The 25683-nt window shown below is 35.1% G+C and overlaps 1 protein-coding gene across 1 annotated transcript; it reads left to right on the top strand.

Moving 5' to 3' along the window:
* The first annotated feature begins 328 nt into the window (after positions 1-328).
* On the top strand, positions 329-15378 carry TSPAN19 (tetraspanin 19). Its single transcript, XM_002807132.7, is given in 9 exon segments — positions 329-394; positions 483-555; positions 2222-2346; positions 6501-6567; positions 6830-6837; positions 10044-10154; positions 12168-12311; positions 13791-13874; positions 15217-15378. Coding segments are annotated over 9 exon segments (747 nt in total). The 3' UTR covers positions 15286-15378.
* Positions 15379-25683: the final 10305 nt, after the last annotated feature.

Below are 25683 nucleotides of genomic sequence, written 5' to 3'. Positions count from 1 at the left end.
TTCAGTAAAGCTGCTTGTTGACTTTTATACAAATGTCTTCTTAGTCTTGATTGCCTAGTCAAAGGATTGCAGATATATTTTCATTATTTTAAGTGAAGATACTCTCTAGTCAAAAAAAAAATGCAGACAAAGGTAAGTTTCAAGATACCTTCAATATTTCATTTCATTTAGCGATGGGAGTATGCTATACTGATAACTGATTCAAGAAGAAAAATGTGCAAATAAAGAACTTGAATAGGGAGAAATACTTAAAGTTGTTGTGTGGAATGTTTATAAAAAAAAGTTGTGGTTGTCTTTTCAGAATCATCAGTATCCTGGAAGAAAAAGAATGTTAAAAAATAACAAAACAATAATTATTAAGTACTTTCTTAATCTCATTAATGGAGCTTTCTTGGTAAGAATCTCCATAATTATATATTAAAGAAAATGTAATCTATTGTATAGGCAATTATAAAAAATAAGCACTGACTTTCTTTTTTTAGGTTCTTGGACTTTTATTCATGGGATTTAGTGCATGGCTTTTATTAGACAGAAATATTTTTTTAACAGCTTTTGGTATGTATTTTTGTTTTTCTCAGTGAAACAGACATTCCGTTTTAAACAATTGTATGCACAATTTATCCAGCAGGTGGCAGTATTTCTCTAGAATTTATTAAGTGTTGTCTAGCAGTCCCTCTGAAAGTCTTCATCAGTTGCAGAGATTTGTTAAAGGATATAAAATTACAGCTAGATAGGAGAAAAAAAGTTCTAGTGTTCTATATTACTGTAGGATGACTGTAGTTAACAATAATGTATTACATAGTCACAAATAGCTAGAAGAATATTGAATATTCCCAACACAAAGAAATGATGCATGCTTGAGATGACCGGATATGCTAATTACTCTGATCTGATCAACTGTATATATTGTATGTATCAAAACAACACCCATGAATATTTACAATTATTAGTTGTCATTTTTAAAATAAAATTTTAAATGCAATTTTAACTTTCCTATTAAAAGCTTTTATCTGACTCTCCATTGCCATCATTTACTCATATAGCAAACATTACTTAGCATCTTCTGTGTGTCAGCCATTGTCTTAAGAGCTGAGGATATGGTAGTGAATGAACAAAATAAAGTTCCCATTCTCGTGGAGCTTTATTTCAGTAAGGAAGACTGAAAAACAAAGTGCCTATAATTTCATCCCTGCAAACCTTTTTAGTCTCATCTGACTCGAACTGTATGTGTCAACAAAGCTGAGTTTCTTACGCACACTATGCTGCTGAATGTCTCAGAAATGCTGCACCATTTCAACCTAGATATTTCCAATGATCAATAAAGCCTATGCTCAGATGTTACTTTTTCTAGCAACCTTGCCCAAACCTTCTAACCTTCTCCCACAACTGGTTTAGGTTCCTCTTTTCCCATAGTATGCCGGTCAACATTTAACAACCAATTCTGGAATGGAGAGTCTTGATTTATGACATCTGCCCATTTCCATGGTTTAAACAGTTCCCCAATGGCCAATTTCAAGATGTCAAAGTGAATTCAGTTGGTTTGCAGATTTCCTGGAAATAGCACAATTGGCTTTTATGAGACAGTATAAGCTCTCTCTAGCACACCACCACCTACACTGTTTTCCCATAACACCCTCCCATACATATTTAATTCATTTATCCATGCTTCTTTTTTAAAAAGAATTATCTGTTGAGCATTTACTGTCCTGCTGTCTATTCCACAGCACCAAGCATTCAACAGTCAGCCTGTTGACTGATAAATATGTATAATCTCTAGCACTGAGGGCTCACATTCTAGATGGGGGAAAATAAAATGTAGTTTGAAAGGGATTATATTAGCAATAAATTCAGGGTGTATACATTTAAATCACACATATTAGTTTCTAAAGTTTTTTGATGAATGAATAAATCCATGAATGTTTGAATATACATTAGACATAGAGGAGATCTTAGAAACAATTTTCTTCTGTCATGGAAAACAAGGAGGATAAGGGTAAAGAGATATTCTGAAATTTAAGAAATTCTCTTCATGTGAGAAAAGGAAGAAAGTTGATTCTAAAAGTGAGCGGTAGTACATGAAGTCAAAACTTGAGAGAGAGAGACAGAGAATCCTAGTGGTTTGGCAACAGCTGCTTAGAAAAGCTTGGTTGCTGAAATTATTATTAAATAGAAAAATTTTTTAAATACCACTTCATAATAAGTAATTTTGTGCTTTTCAAAGAAGAAAACAATCACCTTATAGTATCTATTTCTCAAATTTTGATTGGAATGGGATCTTCTACTGTTCTTTTTTGTCTTTTGGGCTATATAGGAATTCACAACAAAATCAGATGGCTCTTAATTGTGGTACGTATTTCACATCAATAGTCTGAACTTTTATCTTAGATGTTTAAGTATCTAAGTTGCACAAATGGGTAATGATTTGTGTTACTGTGACACTGCAGTAGAGTATGTCCTTAGAGCAATACAAATGAAGAACAGCCTCCTCCCTCCAGCAAAGTAACTTTTCCAGGTATTATTTTCTTAGTGAGTTTTCTACGAATTGAATCTGTACCTCAGCACATTTGAACATTTAATTTTTAACACAGACCTAATAGGAATTCATCTCCTAGATTAAACTACAATTCACCAAACTTAAGAATCTGAAGGCTAGAATTAGAATGAAGTTTATTCAAGTCAGTGAGCAATGTAGCAAATCAGGGTAAAAGAGACATGTTCTAGAGTCAGCATATTTTTCTCTCTGTGGGCATGACATGAGGAAAGGTAACCTATGTATGTATTAATTTTTTTATAATTTCAACCTTTATTTTGTGTGAGGGGTACATGTGCTGGTTTGTTACATGGGTATATTACAAGATGCTGAGGTTTGGGTTTCAGTTGATCCTGTCACCCAAGTAGTGAACATAGTGCCCAGTAGTTACTTATTCAACCCTTGCCCCCCACCCCCCTCTCTTTATTAGTTCCTAGTGTCTGTCATTGCCATGAAAGGTAACTTATAATTGAGATCACAAATTTTTATTTTTAAATGAGAACTCTACTGAAAGAGGCAGACTCTGGCATCTGACTTGCACACTATTTCTCTCGAGGCTTTTGATGTGAAAAGACAAATTATATTCCAGAGTACTGACCTGGACATGAGCCAAATACCATACATGTGGCAGGTATGGATCACAATTCACACACTCAGATGAAATATAGCCTTTACGTTTTTCTCTAAATCAAATTGATTTTAATTTGCAGCCAAGCAGATAGGAAGTTCAGCTGCTGTCATTTTGTCCTTTACCAGGAAGAATACAGAGATACTCAGCTTTTGTGGAGCACTGAAAGTCTGGGTGGTCAGTCACCCTGGATGCTAGTTATCAGTCTATGTCATTTACAACAAACACACCAACTTTCCCAGGTCACATGGTCTATTCAGGTCTACTCACTCTGCTCTTTAAATGGCTGTGGGTGGCAAAGGTAGCCTGCTATTCATACAGTATTTATCAGTACAGGCATACCAGTGAAACCCTTTTGTGAAATATTGGTAAATAACCAGTACCTCAGTTCCATTCCTTCAGTCTTCCTTCCCTGAGACAGTCAGACCTCCCTAATGGCACAGCAATTAGGAGGTACACCTGGCATAGGAAACAGTTGCTGCCTATTAGTAGTAATTGCTACTCTTGTTTGAATATTACCCTGGCACAGGCATTTTAGATATGGACCCTGATTTCCCTCTGGGGTTTTACCACCTTACCAGGGAAGTGCCAGGATTCCAAGGACTATGATCTGTTGCTCTGGAAACTCACAGACTTCCAGGATCCATCTCAAAATCTTTTTAGTCCAAGAAGAGATTTTACTGTCTCTTCTTAATCTCCTCCAAGGCCAACCCTCTCTTCTCAAGCCTTAACTCTCTCTCTTTCTAGGATCCTTAGCCTAATTTTCTCACTGAGCTTCAGAATTTGATTATAGTGACCAGGACAGAAATGGCTTGCAAGAAAATCTTGGCTTTTTTCTTCTTGTCACAAATTTCCATGTAGGCAAAGGAAATGCAGATCTTACTGCTTGTACAATGTAGGGGGTAGAGATAGGAAAGAAAGGGGGAAAGTAGAGGGAGAAAAACATTTTCTAAGTTTTTGCCTCATATGATTCAAATATTAATGGAATCTGAATGAGAAAGCCTATTAGACACCATCATAAGGATATATACATGAACATAGGATCTGACAGATTAGGGCCTGGAACCAAGATGCCACCATGCGTCCCTTCTGGACATTCCCTGGAAGAGTGCTGCTAATTTGACCATCGTGACACTTTTGCTATTCTCCTCTGAATTAACCAGTACTTTTCTGATGAATATATTTTTCCCTGAACCAAATTAATTCATTCACACAGTCAATTTATGGGCAAATATTATCGATCTTAAAGCTATTCCATGTCTTAAAGGTGATTTTACATACACCTACTCTAAGATAACCAGTAATTTTAAAAATTGTTTCATATGCTGGGTGCAATGGCTCACTCCTATCATTTTTAGCACTTTGGGAGGCCAAGGTGGGCAGGTCACCTGAAGTCAGTCCTTGGAGACCAGTCCGGCTAACATGGTGAAACCCCATCTCTACTAAAAATACAAAAAATTGGCCTGGCATGGTGGAGGGCACCTGTAATCCCAGCTACTAGAAAGTCTGAGGCAGGAGAATCACTTGAATCTGGGAGGCGAAGGTTGTAGTGAGCCGAGATTGCGCCACTGCACTTCAGCCTGCGCCACAGAGCGAGACTTTGTCTCAAAAAAAAAAAAAAAAAAAAAGTTTTGTACAATTTTTCCTGCTTCTACAAATCCCTTATTAATATAAGATTAAGTGAGATAGTGCATTTGGAATTTGAAAATCTAAACATCTAAATAGATGTAAGACCATGTTTTTGTCTGTGAAATTTTTTTTCCCTGAAACTAGGAAATATAACATGCCAAGAAGAAAATTTTGATCTGATATTTCAAATTATTTAATGTTAAAATGTGCATAAATAATTTTTATCTCTGTGAGAGCTAAGTAAAAAGTAAATAAATAATACTAACAGTGAATCATTACTATTTAACATTTTGCCTGGTAAATATGCAGACCACTTACTTTTTAAATTATTATGAATTCAATTTTTTTTTTTTTTTTTTTTTTTTTGAGACAGAGTCTTGTTCTGTTGCCCAGTCTGGAGTACAGTGGCACGATCTCAGCTCCTGCAGCCTCTACCTCCCAGGTTCAAGCAATTCTCCTGCCTCAGCCTCTTGAGTAGCAAGGATTACAGGTGTGCACCACCACTCCCAGCTAATTTTTGTATTTTAATAGAGATGGGGGCTGGGCTGGTCTTGAACTCCTGACCTAAAGTGATCCAACCACCTCAGCCTCCCAAAGTGCTGAAATTACAGCCATGAGCCACCATGCCCAGCTGAATTATAAATCTTACATATTAATATATGCTGTGTAAAAGTTGCAGATACCAGCAGGAAATCACTTTTGTCAGAACAAAAAACAAAAAATCAGGGCCAGAAAAGCCCAAAAGAGAGGCTGATGCTTATATACCTGAAATAAATACTATTTTTAAGGACTTTCTGAAAACCGCCAGCTAGAAACTGTCTTCGTTCATCTCCCGCTTTGATAAGGTTTATAACTAGATATTCCTTAGGACTGCAGTAATTCAGATCAGATGTTTTGGGAGAGCCCTTGCCCAGTCATGGCATCTCTACCAGTGAACTGGCAACAACTCTGGCTTTGAAACTTTGGAACCAATAAACTCTGTTTCTAAGCAGTTTATGTAAATCTCTCCCTTTTTTCTACTAAATGCTTCTCTCTACCCTGTCCTCACAGAATGAACTGGTAGTTTGTCATTTCATGCAATGAAATGGACTATAATCTTTATTTCTTATTGCTTAATGCCTCAACATAGAGGTAATTTTATTTTGTGCCTTTTTTAGGTTGACAGCAGCTATGATGAAGAAGACTAAAGTGTCCATATTTTAAAAAATAGTTTAATAAATGTAAAAATTATTTTATTTGGTTTGGATAGAAGTATTTTCAGTTTTCAGGAAATAGCCCAAATGTACATACAGATTTAAGTTTATTTTTGCAGTTCTTTTGTTATACTTTCTACTTTCTGCATATGCTTAAATAGTAGGTCATGAATTTAGTAGTTCTCTAGTTTTAGCAAAATAGAGTGAGGTGAAGATAATTAAAATCACTCTATAATAGTTTTAGAACTGAATTAAGATGGTGTCATTAACAACTATATTGGACCAACGTGCTCATTAATTACTATCACGTTTTTCTGTTTTATACAAATGTTCACTTTTTTTTTTTTACTTTGCCTTGCTATTTCACTAATTGCAGTCATATTTATGAAAGCAGGAAGCATCAGCAATACCTATGTATACTTTATGGTTGCATATTTTTAGTGGTATGCATTTTCCCATTATTTGGGCATACAAAATACATAGAAGCATAGTAACTATCTCTATTTTTCTTTGGTTTTAGTATGCAGTATTGATAACATGGGCCTTTGGTGTTCAGGTTGTACTTTCATCTTCACAAAGAAAGAGGAGTTATGGAAAACAAATCTTTATCAATGCATCCTGTTATTTGAACTTTAAAGGAAATTGGATACCCTAGAGTATTGAGACCATTGAGCCTATATTAAAAGTCAAAGGTAAATGTATTTAGGGGAAAATAATATTCAATGAAAGCACTAGAGTATAGGAAGGGGCCAGGAGTCAGATTGAAAGAGGTAGATAGGGGAACTTGCCTTTAACTCCATTTGCATATGATTAAAAAGTAGTTTTAAATATCAAACAGTATTGGGGAAGAGGAAATGGTATTGAGATTTAGGAGTCCAAATTTTTATATCCTTCTCCCCTTCTCCTCCTACCAATTCTGACTACCACTACTGACCCAATCACTGTATTATGTTTATGCAAAGAAAAAATTTAGACTCTAACTGATTTGAAATTGAGCAATTCACTTAAATAAGACATACTGAATAATTTGTTTATTTTCCACAGGTAGGGTGATGAGTGATTAGATTAATTAGAGCAAGATTTAAGTTTATCAAATTTAGTTCAAAAAAGCATATATTAAGGCTGAAAAAACTTTTGGACAATAAAACTTACCTATTACAACCTACAGTTATTTTAAATTCTTTAAGACATTTCAGTATTTCAGTTCATTGAAGGTCTGTCTTGTATCATGGGAGATTAATGTCCTATTGTAAAAACAGCACGTATTCGACGTCATACAGACATGAATATGGTTAGAGATCAACAAGCTGCTTTACGGCTCTGAGCCAATGTCTTCATCTGTAAAATATAATTAATACCTGTCTACCTTACAGAGTTGTCGTTAACTGAAAATTTATCAAATTTCAGTTGTAAAGTAGCCACTTAAGAGTTCTCTTCCCTTGCCTTAATTAATCTTGAAAGAACTCTGATTAATTAATATGGTTCCTAGATTTTCTTTATATCTATCTATATTCCTCTGTAATGGCCAAAGTTAAAAAAAAAAATCTTTCCTATATGATAACATTGCCCTTCAACTTCATTCTTTACTGGACAGTTAATCGTGTGTGTGTGTGTGTGTGTGTGTGTGTGTGTGTGTGTGTGTGTGTTTATGGGAGTTTTAAAAGTATTTCGGCCGCAGCAGGTAAGTTTCAGAAAGCTGTTTTGGTGGCAAAACACCAAATCCCAATCTCTCAACCTCAAACTTTTGAACCTGATGATAGAACATAAATATGAGACATAAGAGTTATCAATATGTAAATATAGTTTATCTGAGTTACCCGTATTTGCTTCAATGTTAGGCACAGACTCCTGTATCTCTATATATATCAGAATAAGAACTAATGAATAACTACCATGTGCCAGAGACTGTAATAAACACTATAGGTATCGTAATATTAATCCTCACAGCAACCCCTAGAAATGTACTGTAAGTCCTACTTTATAGGAGAGAAAACTGAGGCTTTGTGATGAGAAACGCTTGTTAAAGTATTTCATGGCCAAATGACAGAGCCTGGACTCAAATACTCATTTGCTGACCCCAGAGCTAACAACTTTGTTAACATCAGTTTGTTTTCTGCGTTCAAACTGGCCTAAGTTCTTAAGAACCTCTAAATCTTTTATGTTATTTACAGTACTTAACTAAGTGTGGAAGATACACTGGGCCTTTAATAGATGCTTACCAAATTGAGTAAGCGTAAGAGAATTTTACTTATACATTAGGTTATATATGAAAGTACTTATGTATGAAGTTTTATTCATATGTACTTTAGATCTCCCAAATAATGCTTTAGAAACTATACAAGGCCATAAGTTTTACCCCAACACATTGCCAACAGCACTATATTTTTATAATTTTGCCAACAGCACTGTATATTTTATTTATTCTAAATAAAAATAAACAGAATAAAATAGATCTAAATCATCCTTGACATTATTCTAATTTTCTTAAATGTATTAAAATGCAAATATATAAGTAACTAAGTAAGAGTTTAGCTTGTATGCCTTTTATAATTATTGTAATATTTTCACCAGTTTTTATTTTCAAAGACAACACAATTCAGTAAAAGTCATTAGACTAGCATTCAAATGATCATATTTAAACATCTCAGCTTCTTATAAACAAAAGTCAATAATTAAATTTTCTGAGTGTCTGTATTTCCATTCATAAAAGGGGAATATCTATTCTTCCTAGCTTTTGGTATTATTGAGGACCAAATTAGTAATTTGTTATAAAAATTATATAAATGTGTAAATGCTAAGTTACTACAACAATCATTCTACCTTTGCATTATCTGGATTTTGAGATTGCAGAGTTTTGTTTTTCCCCATTCAGATCTGATCATTTTTGGGTTAGAAATGCAGGAGAGAAAAAGTTATATCTCATTCATCACAAGGCTCTTGGCTGAGATCTCTATAACAAAAGACAAACTAACAAAGAAAAAGCAAAACAAATTGACTTAACCAAAACACAAAGACTCAAAGATCCAAGGAAAACTATTTCTGTGGACAGTCATGTGAAAGTGTGATTGGAGGGCAAATGCATATAATCTAATGGTAATAAACCTGGGGGATATTTAGCAAGGTCTGTTTGTTCAGATGCTTCTTGGCTTCTGGGTATAGGACAGGGCCCCTCTGGAATGAGGATCTTTTGATATACCTTCAGGGGAAATGGGGCAGGTAATTCTTTTATGACCTGCTTCATGGGAGAAAGGCAGGAGAAGAAAGGTCCCACAGTGACCTTTTTGCTTCGGCAGTTTTCTCAATTTCCTTGAGCTTAAAATATTCAGCATACCAAGGTGCTATATTTTGGAGTATTTTATTCTGAGCCCTATAGTATTATGAGAGGATAAGATTTAAAATTTAAAAATCAGTTTTTAGAAATATATAGTAGATAGAAATCAATCATTTTATTTAACATCTTAATTAATGAGAAAACCAGTAAGATATAAAAACTAATTCAAAGGAGAATCCCGAAGAGGATATTTATATAGGCTGTCACTTAATAGATGCAAAACAGGCTTGGAGAGAGAAGGAATCAAATATACCCTTACTGAGAAAAATGTATTTACATTTCTCTGACCAAGTATAATTTGCATAAAACTATAGTTTTCTACAACTTCTAAAGTTGTAAAATAAATTATAAGCCACGAAATGTACACTACAGACCTCCCATGGAATTAAGGAATGTTGAAGTTTGTCAGAAAAATCTTGGTGCCATTGAAAAGACACTTATTTTGGTTTTTGATTTGTTTAAAAGACTTTTAAAGTGTTTTTCTGAGTATGAGAGAAGAGCACATTTTCTTCCTTACTCATAAAATGAGCCTATAAATTATGAATTGAAAAACCATATGCTTTGATACCCACTGAGATTGTTAAAGTTATTTAAAAAAGAAATAAACAGATAACAGAAAAATCATATTGAATATTATCTTCATGATGGTACCCTTGAGGAACTATCAATTTTGATGAAGTTTTTATGGATAAATTTCTGTGATATTTTCACTTTTAATACAATTTTCTACAGGTTTGGTAACTATGGCATGACAGAATTGATTGTGTCATTTCTGACTATGGATCTAAAGATAAGCCTGAAGATATAACCAAGTGGACTATTCTGAATGCTTTACAGAAAACAGTAAGATGAAATTAACTAAAAAAATTCGATGTCACTGTTGACCACTGAGGGACAGAGAGAGAATAGGTTGGGGCAAGGAATAGGGGCAGAGGAATGAGAGTTGTATTTCTTCGAAACAAACTGGTCAAAAGGGCATTGTCCCCATTTAGAAATCTTGAGTTATATTCTCCTTTTATTAACTCCTATTTTCTGTGTTAAATGATGTGCATTTTAACTTGGTTTCACCTGGAAAAGTGCTCGTGATCTTTTGCCAAGTGGGATAGTCTATCCCGCTGCACCTAATGGGTTATAAGTCTAAGCAGTAGTCTTTGCTGGCAGCACGGTGGTTACCATTTGAGCCTCCATACTAGGATTGCTATGTAGTAGTTTTGTGGCTCTGGACAAGTAACCCTCTTAAACTCCAAGTTCCACATTCATAAAATAGACATATTAACCCCTACCTCCAGTTGGCGGGAACAAATGAAGTAATATATAGAATCTATAGAAAGGCTTGGATCCAGGACATTAACACAACTAATACTTTTTAGCTAATTTATTAAGATTATTATTTCACAGTGCAGGGTTGTTGTTGTTTTTTTTTTTCTGGTCAGCTGTAGTGGAAGGGTAAGAAAAGGGTATTGTCGGCCAAATGGTTTGCAGAAATAGATCAGCACTGGAATATAGTAAGTGCCCAATTAAAAAAATAGCAAACATTTACATAGTCCAAGACTTTTTTGTAAGTGATTTGCATATATTAGCTAATTCAATCCTCCCAACCCATAAAGCATAGGAACTGTTATCCTCGTTTTATAGATGAAAAGCTGAAAAATTCAGTAATTTAATGTGGATTGCACAGCTAATAAGTGTAAGAGCCAAGATTCAAACAAACACAATCTGGCACTAGATTCTGTATCCTTTATGGGTATATTACATGCCTCACATAAAAAATAGTTATTATTTTTAGTACATAAAATAATGGAAATACATCTTAAGAGAACTGAAATGTAATTACAAACACTTTTACTCATCATCTTTTTCTCTTACGAATGTGATCCATACATGCGTTGTGTTTTCAGACTGCATGACAACTTACAGCAGAGGATTGAACCTGCCTATAGTCAGAAAATGACATGAAAACAATTCTGTATCTCATACTATTATTAGTGAAATTCCAACTTTCAGTTCCTAGCCATTAGTATAACTGAGATGATATCTGTAGATTTGTTTGTTTAAACTAACTTTCAGTACTAACCTAAATCTCAAGCACTATTTTGGTTATCAGCATATCCTAGAACTGTGCCAAGATTGCTGTTATATCTTGTAAACATAGGCAGTTATCATTACCTTTAAAAGTTTAGAAAACAATTACTTACTTCACCTTTTTCTTATTTCCTGTGACAAATATGTAAACTGATTATTTCATATCCTCCTAACTCTGCTTGATAGGATTCCAGAATTAGCACTGCAAATGAGACATTTTTTAATACTTGGATCATTTCTATAACTATTTTTGTTATCCTCTTTTGGTTCTTTGTGGTAATTTTCACACAATACAAAATTGAAAGTTAACATCCCCCATTAATCCTAGAAAAGCAGATTTTACCCTGAATCTTTTTTCAGGTATGCCAAATATTTATGACTGCATATTCTATAAATACAAATAGAACTGCTATAGTTAAGGAAGAAGGTATAGCTGAGGTGATTGTCAGTTTTATATTATGATAATAAGCATCATTTATATGTAAGCATATCAAGTATATCTTCTATCCTAAAAATTCAGATGTAATAATTCTATCCAACTGTAAGCCACTAATGTGAGCAGAGATCTTTAGCTATGGTTGACAACAATAATAGCAGGAAAAAAGTAATTAATTAAGCAAATAAACACAAATATGCTTATTTATTTAATCCATTGCATATTCTAGGGCAAATTAATGAGTTATCTTCATAACAAAAAACACTTTAATATTAATCTCATATAACGAACTATATTTTGAATATTTTATGTTAAAATTTATATAAGCGTTTTTCTAGTTACAGTGTTGTGGCCAACATAATTACACAGACTGGATAAAGAATAAGAATAAAGAAAATCCAGGACAGGTGCCATGTTCTTGCACAAAATTTACTCTAAGAAAATGGTTTTGTGATGAGCCACTGAATGCAACTTATCTCAAGGTAAAGATAAGTCTAGGCTTCTCCGAGTGTTTATAGTATTTTGTTTGTTTGTTGTGTAAGTCAATTTAGAATTCTGAGCAAATTTTTATACAAAAATAGTGTTGTTTGTGGTGGCTACATTCTTAATCCACTTCCCTAAACTGAACACATAATCAGGTAAATTGTAGTGTTATTTCCAAGGTATAATACAAAAAGTAAATAAACATCCTGGGAGTATATGATTTATGTATTCTTGAAACTTGGGATATCATCAGTCTTTCTCCCCAGTCTTCCTTGAGAAGCCCTGCATAAAGAGGAGGCAGTTTTGTCAAAGCCTTGGTGCATATGATTGATTAGGGAGCTGTAACACCAGAAGTAAAAGGATAGGCAAAAACTGAAGGGAATGGGTCCCAGCAATGTCGAATGTGGTGTTCAGGTAAGTGTGGCAGAAGCAAGAGTAAAGGGTTCTCTGGAGCAACTGTGATTTACAAGTGTGGGCTATAGATAACTAGATTTTCCATCCCAAGAACTGCTAATACTTTGTATAGTTTGCATACTAAGCTTATTCTAATTTTAAGATGTATTGTTTCAATTGCAAAATTAATTCATAAATAAATGGTAAATACATTTTTAAAAGCATCTACTATTTGGGAAATAACCATTTTAGGTGATGGTATATACAGTAGTTACCTCTATCTGCAGTTTCACATTCTGAGAGTTCAACCATTGAACATGTTAGGTTGAAAATTCCAATAATAAATAATAAATAAGTTTTAAATTGCACATCATTCTGAGTAGTATGATGAAATCTTGTGCCTTTCTTCTCTGTCTCCACTGGGACATGAGTCAGCCCTTTGTCCAGTGTATTCATGCTGTGGATGCTACCCAGCCTTAGTCACTTAGTAGTCATCTTCATTATAAGACCAACTTTTGAGGTATCACAGTGCCTGTATTCAAATAACCCTTAATTTACTTTGTGGTGACCCCAAAGTGTAAGAATAGTGATGCTGGCATATTGTTATAATTGTTCTATTTTATTATTAGTTATTGTTTTTAATCTCTTGCTGTGCCTAATTTATAAATTAAACTTTATTATGTTATGTTTCTCTAGAAAAATACATAATATATTTAGACAGTTTGATACTGTCTGTAGTTTCAGGCCTCCGTTGGGGGTATTGCTGGTAGGTAAGCAGGGAGACTACTATATCCTGATGAATTACAATAGTCTGCAGAAGAGAAAAATCCCTTTTCAAAACTTGATAAATTTCTGATTTTAATTACATGATTACATCTTAGCAACTTTAAAATTAGCAACTGAGGTGTCCTGCTACCATACAAAACTTTCTGGACTAAAAGTCCAGTCTCCAGTTAGATATTTGTTATCTTACTATTTTGATTTTGGTAAATTACTAATCTCTGTTTATCTTTTATTTTTTGTAAAGAATTATGTATAAGATCATTTCCATCTCCAAGTCAATCTGAATAAGTTCTTTTCCTCAGGGTTGTGAAAATAAAATCAGTACATGGTATAATGTCAATGCGTTAACTGTAACTGGAATTAACTTTGGACTTTTAACTTCAGAGGTAAGTTTTTGTTCATATGTTAAAAATGAAAAATATTAAGTATAAGCTATACAGAATAGACTGCAGAGTGATCAGGTGGAGACCTAATTAGATAAGTTCATATAATAGGAGCCAGGACTTTGATGCTTTTTACATCCTAGAGTTGTATAGGCGATCCCTTAATCAGCCAGGTGTGGGGAGCCTGTTAATAAGTGGTCATCCTGGAGGTAGTAATTGTATTACATTGAGATCTCCAATACCGATCTCTCTATCTTTTTATCTTTCTTTCTACATAGATAGAAAGATAAATAGATCTATAGATGTATAGATATCTTTATATGTGTATATATATACATATATGTATATGTATATTATATATTGGCAGTAAGAGCACCATTTTGGGCAGTCTGCAAGTTGGCAGACTACTGAAATCTAGCCAGATGTTTGACATGCGTGAGATCCACCATTCACTCATATATTGACTCATTCAATATATTTGGAGGGAGGAGGTCATTTATTGTGTTTCATGTACTCTACTAGATGTTGATATGCAATGAGATGCAAAATAGACACATTCCATGACCTAAAGGTGGCAACTGCAGAATTAGGATTCAAGACACTATTCTCCAGTCTCAGTGAAGACTATTAAGTGCAGGCAATGGATTCAAAGAAACAGTGAGAGTGAACAGAGCATTATAGTGGTTACTATACCACTAAAATGAATACATAATGCATTTTTTGACAGATAGGATAAAGATTCTGCATTTGACTTTGCATTGATCCATGAAGCTCCTGACCTAAGTTTCCATCTATTCAGCTGGTAGCAATTTTAGTCTCCGAATGGTAGTAAACCAAGACATTCTTTATATACATTAGCATCATTGTTTTTAAATGTTTATTCTCTATTGTGTTCATGCTGGAATATTTTAAGAGAAAACTGGAGAGGATAACATCCATGCTCCATTTTATCTTCTGACTTTTACATACCACTTTTCATTATCTGTAACAAAAAGAAGGAGTTTTGTACATTTAAGGACACAGTTAGGAAGATGCCGAATAACAACAACAAGAAAACCATTAGCAGTTTGTCAAGGCATCTAGCTCAATGATAGCTCATGTAATTAAAACCTAAGGGTTTTTTCCTATTCTCCTCTTTACATGAACTAGGTAACAGGTGGGTTATTCTTGAAGACTCATTTTGCGGGTTTCTTATTCACAAGTATATGTACCTTACTCTGAAATTTTTTCACCCATTTTGATTCATTTTCCCTTTAAAATACACATTTAGGTGACTATATAGTGTTAACTTTACAAATTACTCATTGATTAAATTTTGATCTCCTATCATTCCCTTTTCTTCCAGGTTTTACAGGTCTTATTAACAGTTCGTTTCTTCAAACACATCAAGAATATAATTCATGCAGAAATGTGACCTTTGGATTTCAATTTGTTCAGAAGAAACTAGTTAATTCTTAAAATAATCACACTATATTATTTTATTCCAAAAGTTTTGAATTGCATTAAATAACAGATCTATTCAAATTATTGATTATATTATACTGAATTATTGAATATTATAATAAAACTCATGAAATTATATTAATCTGTTTTTCAAAATATTAAATTCTACAGTTCAGAAATTCATCTTATTTTTTGAATTTAAAGGGTATCATCATATTTACAAAACTCAAAATATCACCATATGTTTTGAGTTACTTTTGTAGAGAAAATACCTATATGATGTTCAGAAAATACTAATTCAGTAATCAGTCATATCATGTATCTTTTATTCGCAGATCTTGAGAAAACAATACTGATTTGATAGTACATTTAAAAGAAAGATCTTTGATGACACTAACATCTGCATTAAATCTTCATGACATTAACATCTGTGCTAAATCATTTATCTGTCTTTCCTGATAATGTTTGCAAGTGGATAATAAACTTAAAGGCTTGGTTATGCTTTTATGGCAATAACACAATATTAAAATAGCAGTTAAGCTTTAACTGTAGCAAAAATAATCCATTCTAAACACTGAAATCCCACACTCTTTACTAGCTCATTTTTCTTCTCTTTTTCCTTAAATTTTATTCAATACATGTTGATATAATTCTCTGAAGAATATAAAAGTAACCTATCTGTCCTATTTTCCTAACAATGTTACTGTGAAAAAATAAATTCTTTGAAAAGTAAGTGCTACACAGATGTGAGGTACTATTGTTGTTGTCCCTTAATAGCAAAAGGCTGTCTTGACCTTGAGGACGTAAAGAAAAGATAGATTAACTGAAGATCCTGCATTGCTCCAACTCCTATAGAAAGCTCACTCTCATTTATGAATTCAATAATACATCTTTTCATCCATCTATTTAGAACAGTGAAGATTTCAGAGACTTCTGTACTTTTTATGTCAGCACAAAAGAAAATACAATAACCATTTTTTTTGATGCAATCTTTTTTAGATTTAGATATGTCAAGTAGATATACCTTCTATTTGTGGGAAATATTCTTTTAGGATTTAAAACTCATCTTCAAATTTCTGTTTTCTCTACAGTATGTCACAATAACACACTGATAGCAAAAATCCCTCTAATAGGAATTGAAAACCAAACTAATGTTAATCAAATTCTACATATTATTTGATTTTCATCAAAAAGGTCTCAATATAGTAGATTGCCTATTCATAGTTAATACAGTTAATTCAAAAATTGTATGCACCACTGACTGAATCAATCACCTTTATGATTCTAGGGAATATCGTTTTGAAGGAAGTCACTTTATACCCTGAATATAATAAATACTTATTGGCAAAATAAAATGGAATATATTAGAGTCATGTTTCTCTTATTAACCTTGTTTTCTAAAGTCTGAGATAGAAAATTTGTAAAGTCATAAAAATTAATCTGGATCAGAAGTGAAACCTGGAATAACACCGAATTCTGACTTTCCCTTCAAATGGTCATATAGCTTACACAAACGAATTTAACTTGCTTCAAGCTCCCCACTTTAATTATGCTTCAAAAAACAGGTCTATTTTGAGATGGTACTATATAAGTAGAATATTTTCAAATTATCCTAGATAAGGATAAATACATTCAGTCAACAGGTGTTTATGGAGAACATATAATACTATTCGCCAGTGATGTTGCTACTTACTGGGATATGAAGATGAAAAGATATACAGGACTGACCTTTCGGGCATGCAACCTACATTTAGAAAAGGTCCATGTAAGTAGCTTTGCAAAGAGCTGGCCCTGTCCCTGTAGTTATATCTGGAGTCCAGTCATGCAGCCAGATATAAAAACAAATAAATTTTATGTCCATAAAAATTACTATATATATAATTACCGAGAGAGAATGCCAGTTTGCCTTAAAGGTTCAGAGAGCATTTTTGAAAGAAAAGTCATTAATTCAGCAGTTACTTATTGAGCAATTACTATGTGTCTGTCACTGTACTGAGTGGTAGGGAAATGGCAGTGAATCAAACAAAACAAAATAAAAAGTTATATAAAAAAACAAAAAACACACTGCTCTCATGAAGGTTACTTTCAAGGCAGGGAAACCAAACAACAAAATTTAAACAAATTAGACCTCATGTCATGGCAAGAAGCACTACAAGAGAGAAAAACGAGGGAGTAAAATAAGCAGGAGAAGGAGGGTTGTGGGGATTGCATTTCTAAATAGGATATACAAAAAAAGCCTCACCAAGAAAATGACTTTTGAGTAAAGTACTGATAGAGACAAGAAAATAAGGGGAAGATGCGCTGTGAGCATGTTGAGTTCAAAGAAAGGCCAAAAAGCCATGTGCCTAGTGAAGAGGCTGGGGAAGAAGGGAGAACGTTTCAGAGGGAGAAAAGGTCTTGATGGGACTTGGCAATCACTCTCAGGGCTTTCATTTCTACTCAAGTTAGATGTAAAGCAATCGGCAATTCATAACAATTTCATAAGTGACGTGGTCAGATTTGTTTTTTAATAGGAGTAATAGAGCTGCCATGTTAAAAATAGAGTTAAAGGGCACAAGTGTGGAAGCAGGGAAACAGACTGGATTTTATTTAATAATCCAGATAGATGATAGTGGATTGGGCTGAAGAGTAGAGGTGAAGTTAATGAGAAGTGACCAGATACTGTATGCATTTTGGGGTGGAGTCATCAGAATTTACCCACAGTTTGAATGTAGGGATATGAAAGAGTGGAGTCCAGGATGACCAGAGTAAATGGAAGGATAGAATTACCATTTTCTAAATCAGGAAAGATGGAAAAAACAAGGTAATTTTAATACTTAAAACTTTAAAAATCCTACTGAAATGATTTGTTATGTGTCTACATTCCTCACTAGTCAGGAAAAAACTTAAGGCTAGCTATAGTTTCAGTCATCTTTAAAACTCCAAATCCTTGCTCAGTAGGTAACAATGTAGGTGGTCAATAAATGTTAATAAACTTTAGAAGTTCAGGTTATTCCATAAGCCATCAGAGTAAGGCCAGTTGCCCTCTTAGTTTGATGCTGACTATATTGCAAAGTTTTGATTTCATTAGGCTGTCATAAAGTCTAGATGTGTTCGGTGAAAAAGGAGCTGTGAGTTCAATCACTCACTGCCACCTGTATACCCTGTCTCTAGGAACCTGACCTGAATGAGAGATATTGGTGAATCAAGACTTCTTTAAAAGGATTTCATTGAAAAAAATGTTTAAAGGAATAGCACAGTGAAAATAATCTCAGCCAGTCCTAAGCTTTTGTTTAATGTTTGTGACATTTAAGGTACGTATACTTTTATCGTTCTGATCTTAGAGGAGTAATTATTCAGGAATGTAAGAGTTCCTGGCAAAATGAAGACACACACACAAAATCGGTGTTCTCAGTACCATGATAAAGGGCTGGAAAATATTAAAAAAAAAAAAAAAAGACAAACTTTACACCACCTGTTTTACTGATATAAATTTAGCTTTTTTAACTTTTTTTGTCTCTTTATTCTTTTTTTTTATTTTGGGGGTCGCCTATTATTTTAGAGAGAATAATAGCATATTTTTAGAAGAACTATAATTATTATACAATAATGGATTTAACACTGTATGAATGATAAAAACAAGGAAAGCAGAGCTATTTTTCTGACAAATTTATAGAGGTGAAACTTTCCCTAGTATTCTAAATATTTGGAACAAAGTAATGAAAATATTTTTACATAGGAGCATTTATAAATTTAAAGTGCTTAACAATTGTTGGGATGTATTAAAACTGTAACTAACTGTATTCAACATAGTAGTAATTCATCCTCCTTAATGTTTGAGAAAATATATGAACTGAAATATGCAAAATTATTGAGTTTCTGGATTAATGTTTCTTTTAGTAGCACATTGTATTTCAGGGAAAAATATAAAAGACACTAGATAACAGAATATGTCTGTAAGAATACATACAGGTTTTTATTGAAATAAAAACATTTGTTACAAAGTATCATATGTAATGGGATTATAAAGAATATAGCATATACAAAATTATAAAGAATGTGCTAAGTACAAAATGATATGTTAGATACAAAATATATATTGTATAAAAATAATATATTATATGCAAAAAAATTATATATGTACAAAAAGATATATAAAAACACAAAGGGTCATAGCAGTAGAATTAGAAAGAATATATTATCACAACATCAACAGTCTTTTATTGTTAAAGTTCTAGGATATAGACACATTAAAGTATGGCATAACAAAATTTATCACTAATATTCCGATGTAAGTGGTTTACTATTTATTCACTTACTTTATTTCATCCAGGAGGAAATGTTAACTTTTTTCCATGTTGAAATGTGTTATTACTATTAAAACTCCAGGAACAAAATGTATTAGGAATTTTTTTTTGTAGAGGGGACAGAATCTCACTCTATTTCCAGGTTGGAGTGCAGTGATGTGATCTTGGCTTACTGCAATCTTTGCTTTCTGGGTTCAAGGGATTCTCCTGCCTCAGCCTCCCAAGTAGCTGGGATTACAGGTGCCTGCCCCCATGCCCAGCTAATTTTTGGTATTTTTAGTAGAGACAGGGTTTCACCATCTTGACCAGGATAGGAAATTTTTAAACAACAATATCAGATACGAGTAAGCAATTTTAATATTCTACTAGCTATATTGCTATCTATTGTGTTTAAATTCCATTAAGTAAAAATATGGCTGGCATGTCATGCATCAATTTAAACCTATTAGGTTTGTAAGAATTTCCTCTGTGTTAAAAAATAAAAAAATGTTTTAAAAGCACTAGATTAATTCTAAAGGAAAATTTGGCAAACATTATTAATAACCTCAAATGAATTAAACACAAATTTGTAAGAGGATTCAGAAGATTATTTTTCAAGTCTGTAGGATATAAAGATACTAAACTTTAGTGTTTACTTTTGTGTCCATTGTTGGTTGACTTTTAGGCATTTTCTTCAAATCTAATCTAGTATTGGATATCTGCAACTATTCATTTAATTAGTAATTCTTACTAAACATAAGAGGTTCCCCCGCAGACCATCATATCAATTAATTATGTATTTATAGTGTCATATATTCATTCATTTTAGTTAAAACATTACTAGAGTTATTTTTTCATCTCACCAATTTCATTCTTGAGTTTTAGTATATTTCAAAGCCAACCAATTCTTTTTTCCATAATATACCTGATTTCTCTTCAACCCATAGACACTGTACCAGATATGGAAGATATGAATTTGCTTTCAGAAAATTTAGGTGTTTCAGAAACCCCACTTACATTTATTTTTTCTGAATTAAACCTGTGAGCTCCAATACCACAATAATTGCTGGGTGGAAATTATCCTTCCTTAGCCATCTGAGGGAGAGTCGTATATTGCCCAGAGGATAAAAAAAAGAGACTTCTCATCTTCTGAGTGTCCAAATCTCACTAAACCCTCTACTAATACACTTTATAGGTTCTTTCTTTCTCCTTTAAAAAAAAAAAACCATTATGTTTACATCCCACTCTACACTGATGTGTATCAGTTCTTGAGGTATGAGATAGACTAAGGTTTGGCCAATTCATTTGGACCACCCTACTTGCAAGGCTTGTAAGAATCTCTTGCAGTATACTTAAGAATATGAAGGGGGTGCTATGGGGATTGAATGTCCCTTCAAAATTTACATGGAAATTTAATTGCCACTTTGATGATATTAAGAATTAGGACCAGTAAGAAACGATTAGGATATGAGGGGTCTGTTCTCATTAATGGATTAATGTTGTTATCTTGGGAATTAGTTCATTATTTTGTAAGTGGGTTGTTGTAAAAAGCCAATTTAACCCTCTCTTGTTCTCTCCATCTTGCCCTTGCTTGCCCTTTCACCTTCCGCCATAGGATGATACACTGCAAAAGCCCTTGCCAGATGACAGCACTTCCATATTGGGCTTCCCAGGCTTTAAAACTGTGAGAAATAAATTAATTTTTTTAACAAATTATGCAGCCTAGGTATTCTGTTATAGCAACACAAAATGGACCAAGACAGGGGGTTTTGCAGCTGTTTATTCTTAGCTTTAAGGCCTCAGCCACAGTCTACACTTAGACCAGTTTTGGTTCTTGTGATTTGATAACTCTGTCATATCACAAGCATGCATCAAATAAATTAATATATTAAATAAAATATGGATGTCTTTTTCACTTAGAATCTCATACTCAAAATCGAAGGCAATATTCTTTACCAGACAAATTATGAACTTCTTCCTTCTAGTAATCTTTTGTGCTGAAAAGAGTTAATGTAGCAGGCCTGAGCTTGTCTAGCCTTAGAAAAGTCCTGCTTGCTAGGTTGACCCTAAGCTGACATCTGGGAACTTAGCTGATAAAGAGTTTTCTACATGGATATAAAACTTTCTTAATGGCTCACTGTACCTAAAACTTTGCTACAAGCAATGTGGTTTATGCTGAATACCTGCTTTCCCTTTGGGACTGTGTAATGTAGTTATCTGCTAGGCAGAAGGTGCCTATGTGAGCCATCTCCAATGAAAACCTTGGATGTTGAGTCTTTAGTAAGCTTCCTTGGTAGAAAATATTTTATATATGTTGTCACAACCCCCATACTAGAAGAATTAGATATGTAAAGTGACTCCATTGGCAGAGGACTCTTAAAAGCTGGTACCAGATTTCCTCTGCACTTTGCCTGATTTTTTTGTTTGTTTTGGCTTTTTTTGGCAATCCTGTACTGTAATAAGTCATAGTCATGAGTTGAGTTCTGTGAGTTCTTCTAGTGAATCACTGAACCCGGGTTCATACTGGGGACCCTCACCACACTCTCTGAAAAGGATAATTCTAGTCTACCAAAAGGGCTTGAGGCCATATGAAATTTAGACATGATGCTTTCAATACATAGAAATTTATTACCTTTGCCCAAAATATTTGCTTTGAATCTTCATTGATGTCACCACTACTTTATAACTATTTTCATTTACCACTCCTATTGACTTATTAATTTTTGACAAAATTTAATAGTTTGATTAAAAGTTTTAGATTCGGACTCAAGATGGCGCTGTGAGAACAACCCAGGATTGGAGTTCTCGTTGTGTCGGCGGAGAGGTGAGTCTGAGCTGCATTTCCAGACTGATCTTTGTTGCTCACGGAACGGGGAAATTCCCAAGTGAAGAGGAGACGCGGGACGCCTGGCGAAGCCGGCAGCCGGGGTGGCGGCTGCCGGCCCTACTCAGCGATCCCACAGGGCGCACTTGTCCGGGTGCCCCGTTGAACCGGCAACTGGAGACGTGAGAGGGCTGGACTTGAGACTGAGCTAGACTTGAACAGTGGGCCAGCCCAGGGGATTGCAGGAACAGAGCGTTAAGATTGGCCCAGTGGGACGAACAAAACCGCGATTTCAAACAAGCCCCGTGCAGACGGCCAGAGAAGCTCTGAGGGGGAGGGGCGGCCACCATTACCGAGGTAACCCGCCCCAACTGAGATACACGCCCATTGCTGACGCAGCCAGCCGTTGCCGAGGCAACCCGTCCCTACTGAGATACACGCCCACTGCTGACGCAGTCTGCCATCGCCGAGGCAACCCGCTACAACAGAGAGACTCGGCCGCAGGGTGTGGCGGAGAACAGCAGAACAGCGGAGCCAGGGCGAGCCTCACAACAGCAGGGCGGAGCCTCGGCAGGAAAACAGTGGCTAGTCTGCATGCTAGCTGGGCAGGACCTCAACGGACATCCAAAAATAAAGCCCAAACCCCTCAACACAGAGCATTTGAGAAAAAAAAGGGTATTTTTAATGAGCTCTGTTGCAGCAGAATCAAACATAGCAGCCTAACAGCCCTGAATGAACAACACAGCTCACAGCTCAGCAATTAAAACCCTATAAAGTACAAACTGTCTCCTCAAGCAGCTCCCTGACCCCTCTATATCCAAAAGACTGACATTAGGCAGGCACCATCCTGGGACAAAGATAGCAGAAAAAGAAACTGGTAGCACCCTCGCTGTGCCACAGCTGCTAGAGGTGCACCCCAGACAAGCAGGGTCTGGAGCGGACCTCAGCACTCGTACAGCGAAGGGGCTAGACCAGTAGAAGGAAAACCAAGCAACAGAAATACTTCATCATCAACATTCAGGGTGTCCACTCAGAGACCCAATCGAAAAGTCAGCAACTACGCAGACGACCAGTGGACAAATCCGCAAAGATGGGAAGAAACCAGCGCAAAAAGGAGGAAAACACCCGAAACCAGAACACCTCGCCTCCTAGAAAGGACCAAAACTCCTCACCAGCAAGGGAACAAAGCTGGACGGAGAATGACTGTGACGAAATGACGGAATTAGACTTCAGAAGATGGATAATGAGACACTTTGGTGAGCTAAAAGATCATGTATTAAATCAATGCAAAGAAACTAAGAACCTTGAGAAAAGATTTGAAAAAAGATTTGAGGAAATGATAACAAGAATGGATAACTTAGAGAGGAATATGAATGAATTAAAGGAGCTGAGAAACACAATACGAGAACTTCGCGAAGCATGCACAAGTTTCAATAGCCGAATTGACCAAGCAGAAGAAAGAATATCTGAAGTCGAAGACCAACTCAATGAAATAAAACGAGAAACCAAGACTAGAGAAAAAACCGCAAAAAGGAATGAACAAAGTCTCCAAGAAATGTGGGACTATGTGAAAAGACCTAACCTACGTTTGATAGGTGTACCAGAAGGGGACGAAGAGAATGAATCCAAGCTGGAAAATACTCTTCAGGACATCATCCAGGAAAATTTCCCCCACCTAGCAAGACAGGCCAACACTCAATTGCAGGAAATTCAGAGAACACCACAAAGATATTCCGCAAGAAGAGCAACCCCAAGGCACATAATCGTCAGATTCAATAGGGTTGAAATAAAGGAGAGAATACTAAGGGCAGCCAGAGAGAAAGGTCGGGTGACCCACAAAGGGAAGCCCATCAGACTCACAGCAGATCTCTCGGCAGAAACACTACAAGCCAGAAGAGAGTGGGGGCCAATATTCAACATTCTTAAAGAAAAGAACTTTCAACCCAGAATTTCATATCCAGCCAAACTGAGCTTCAGAAGTGAAGGAAAAATAAAATCCTTTGCGAACAAGCAAGTCCTCAGAGATTTTGTCACCACCAGGCCTGCTTTACAAGAGCTCCTAAAAGAGGCACTACACATAGAAAGGATCAACCAGTACCAGCCATTCCAAAATCACACTGAATGCTAAAGAGCATCAACATAATGAAGAATCTACAACAACTAACAGGCAAAACAGCCACTTAGCATCAAAATGGCAGTATCAAATTCACACATAACAATATTAACCCTAAATATAAATGGACTAAATGCACCAATCAAAAGACACAGACTGGCAAATTGGATAAAAAGCCAAAACCCATCAGTGTGCTGTATCCAGGAAACCCATCTCACATGTAAGGATACACAAAGGCTCAAAATAAAGGGATGGAGGAAGATTTACCAAGCAAATGGAAAGCAAAAAAAAGCAGGAGTTGCAATTCTCATCTCCGATAAAATAGACTTTAAAGCAACAAAGATCAAAAGAGACAAAGAAGGCCATTACATAATGGTAAAAGGATCGATACAACAAGAAGAGCTAACGATCCTAAACATATATGGACCCAATGCAGGAGCACCCAGATACATAAGGCAAGTTCTTAAGGACTTACAAAAGGACTTAGACTCCCACACAATAATAGTGGGAGACTTTAACACTCCACTGTCAATACTAGACAGATCTACCAGACAAAAAAATCAACAAGGATATCCAGGGCTTGAACTCAGAGCTGGAGCAAGCAAACCTGATAGACATTTACAGAACTCTCCACCCCAAATCCACAGAATACACATTCTTCTCAGCACCACATCACACCTACTCTAAAATTGACCACATAATTGGAAGTAAAGCACTGCTCAACAAATGCAAAACAACTGAAATCATAACAAACAGCCTCTCAGACCATCGTGCAATCAAGTTAGAACTCAGAATTCAGAAACAGACCCAGAACCGCACAGCTTCATGGAAACTGAACAACTGGCTCTTGAATGTTGACTGGGTAAACAACGAAATGAAGGCAGAAATAAAGAAGTTCTTCGAAACCAATGAGAACGAAGACACAACGTGCCAGAACCTCTGGGACACATTTAAAGCAGTCTCTAGAGGAAAGTATATAGCAATAAGTGCCCATATGAGGAGAATGGAGAGATCCAAAATTGACACCCTATCGTCAAAATTAAAGAGCTAGAGGACCAAGACCAAAAAAACTCAAAACCCAGCAGAAGACAAGAAATAACTAAGATCAGAGCTGAGCTGAAGGAGATTGAGACACGAAAAACCCTTCAAAAAATCAATAAATCCAAG

The sequence above is a fragment of the Callithrix jacchus genome, chromosome 9 (assembly GCF_049354715.1).
Source record: "Callithrix jacchus isolate 240 chromosome 9, calJac240_pri, whole genome shotgun sequence".
In the NCBI taxonomy this organism is placed as follows: Eukaryota; Metazoa; Chordata; class Mammalia; order Primates; family Cebidae; genus Callithrix; species Callithrix jacchus.
Note: the sequence above shows the minus strand (reverse complement) of the source record. Positions and strands in the feature narration are given on the sequence as shown.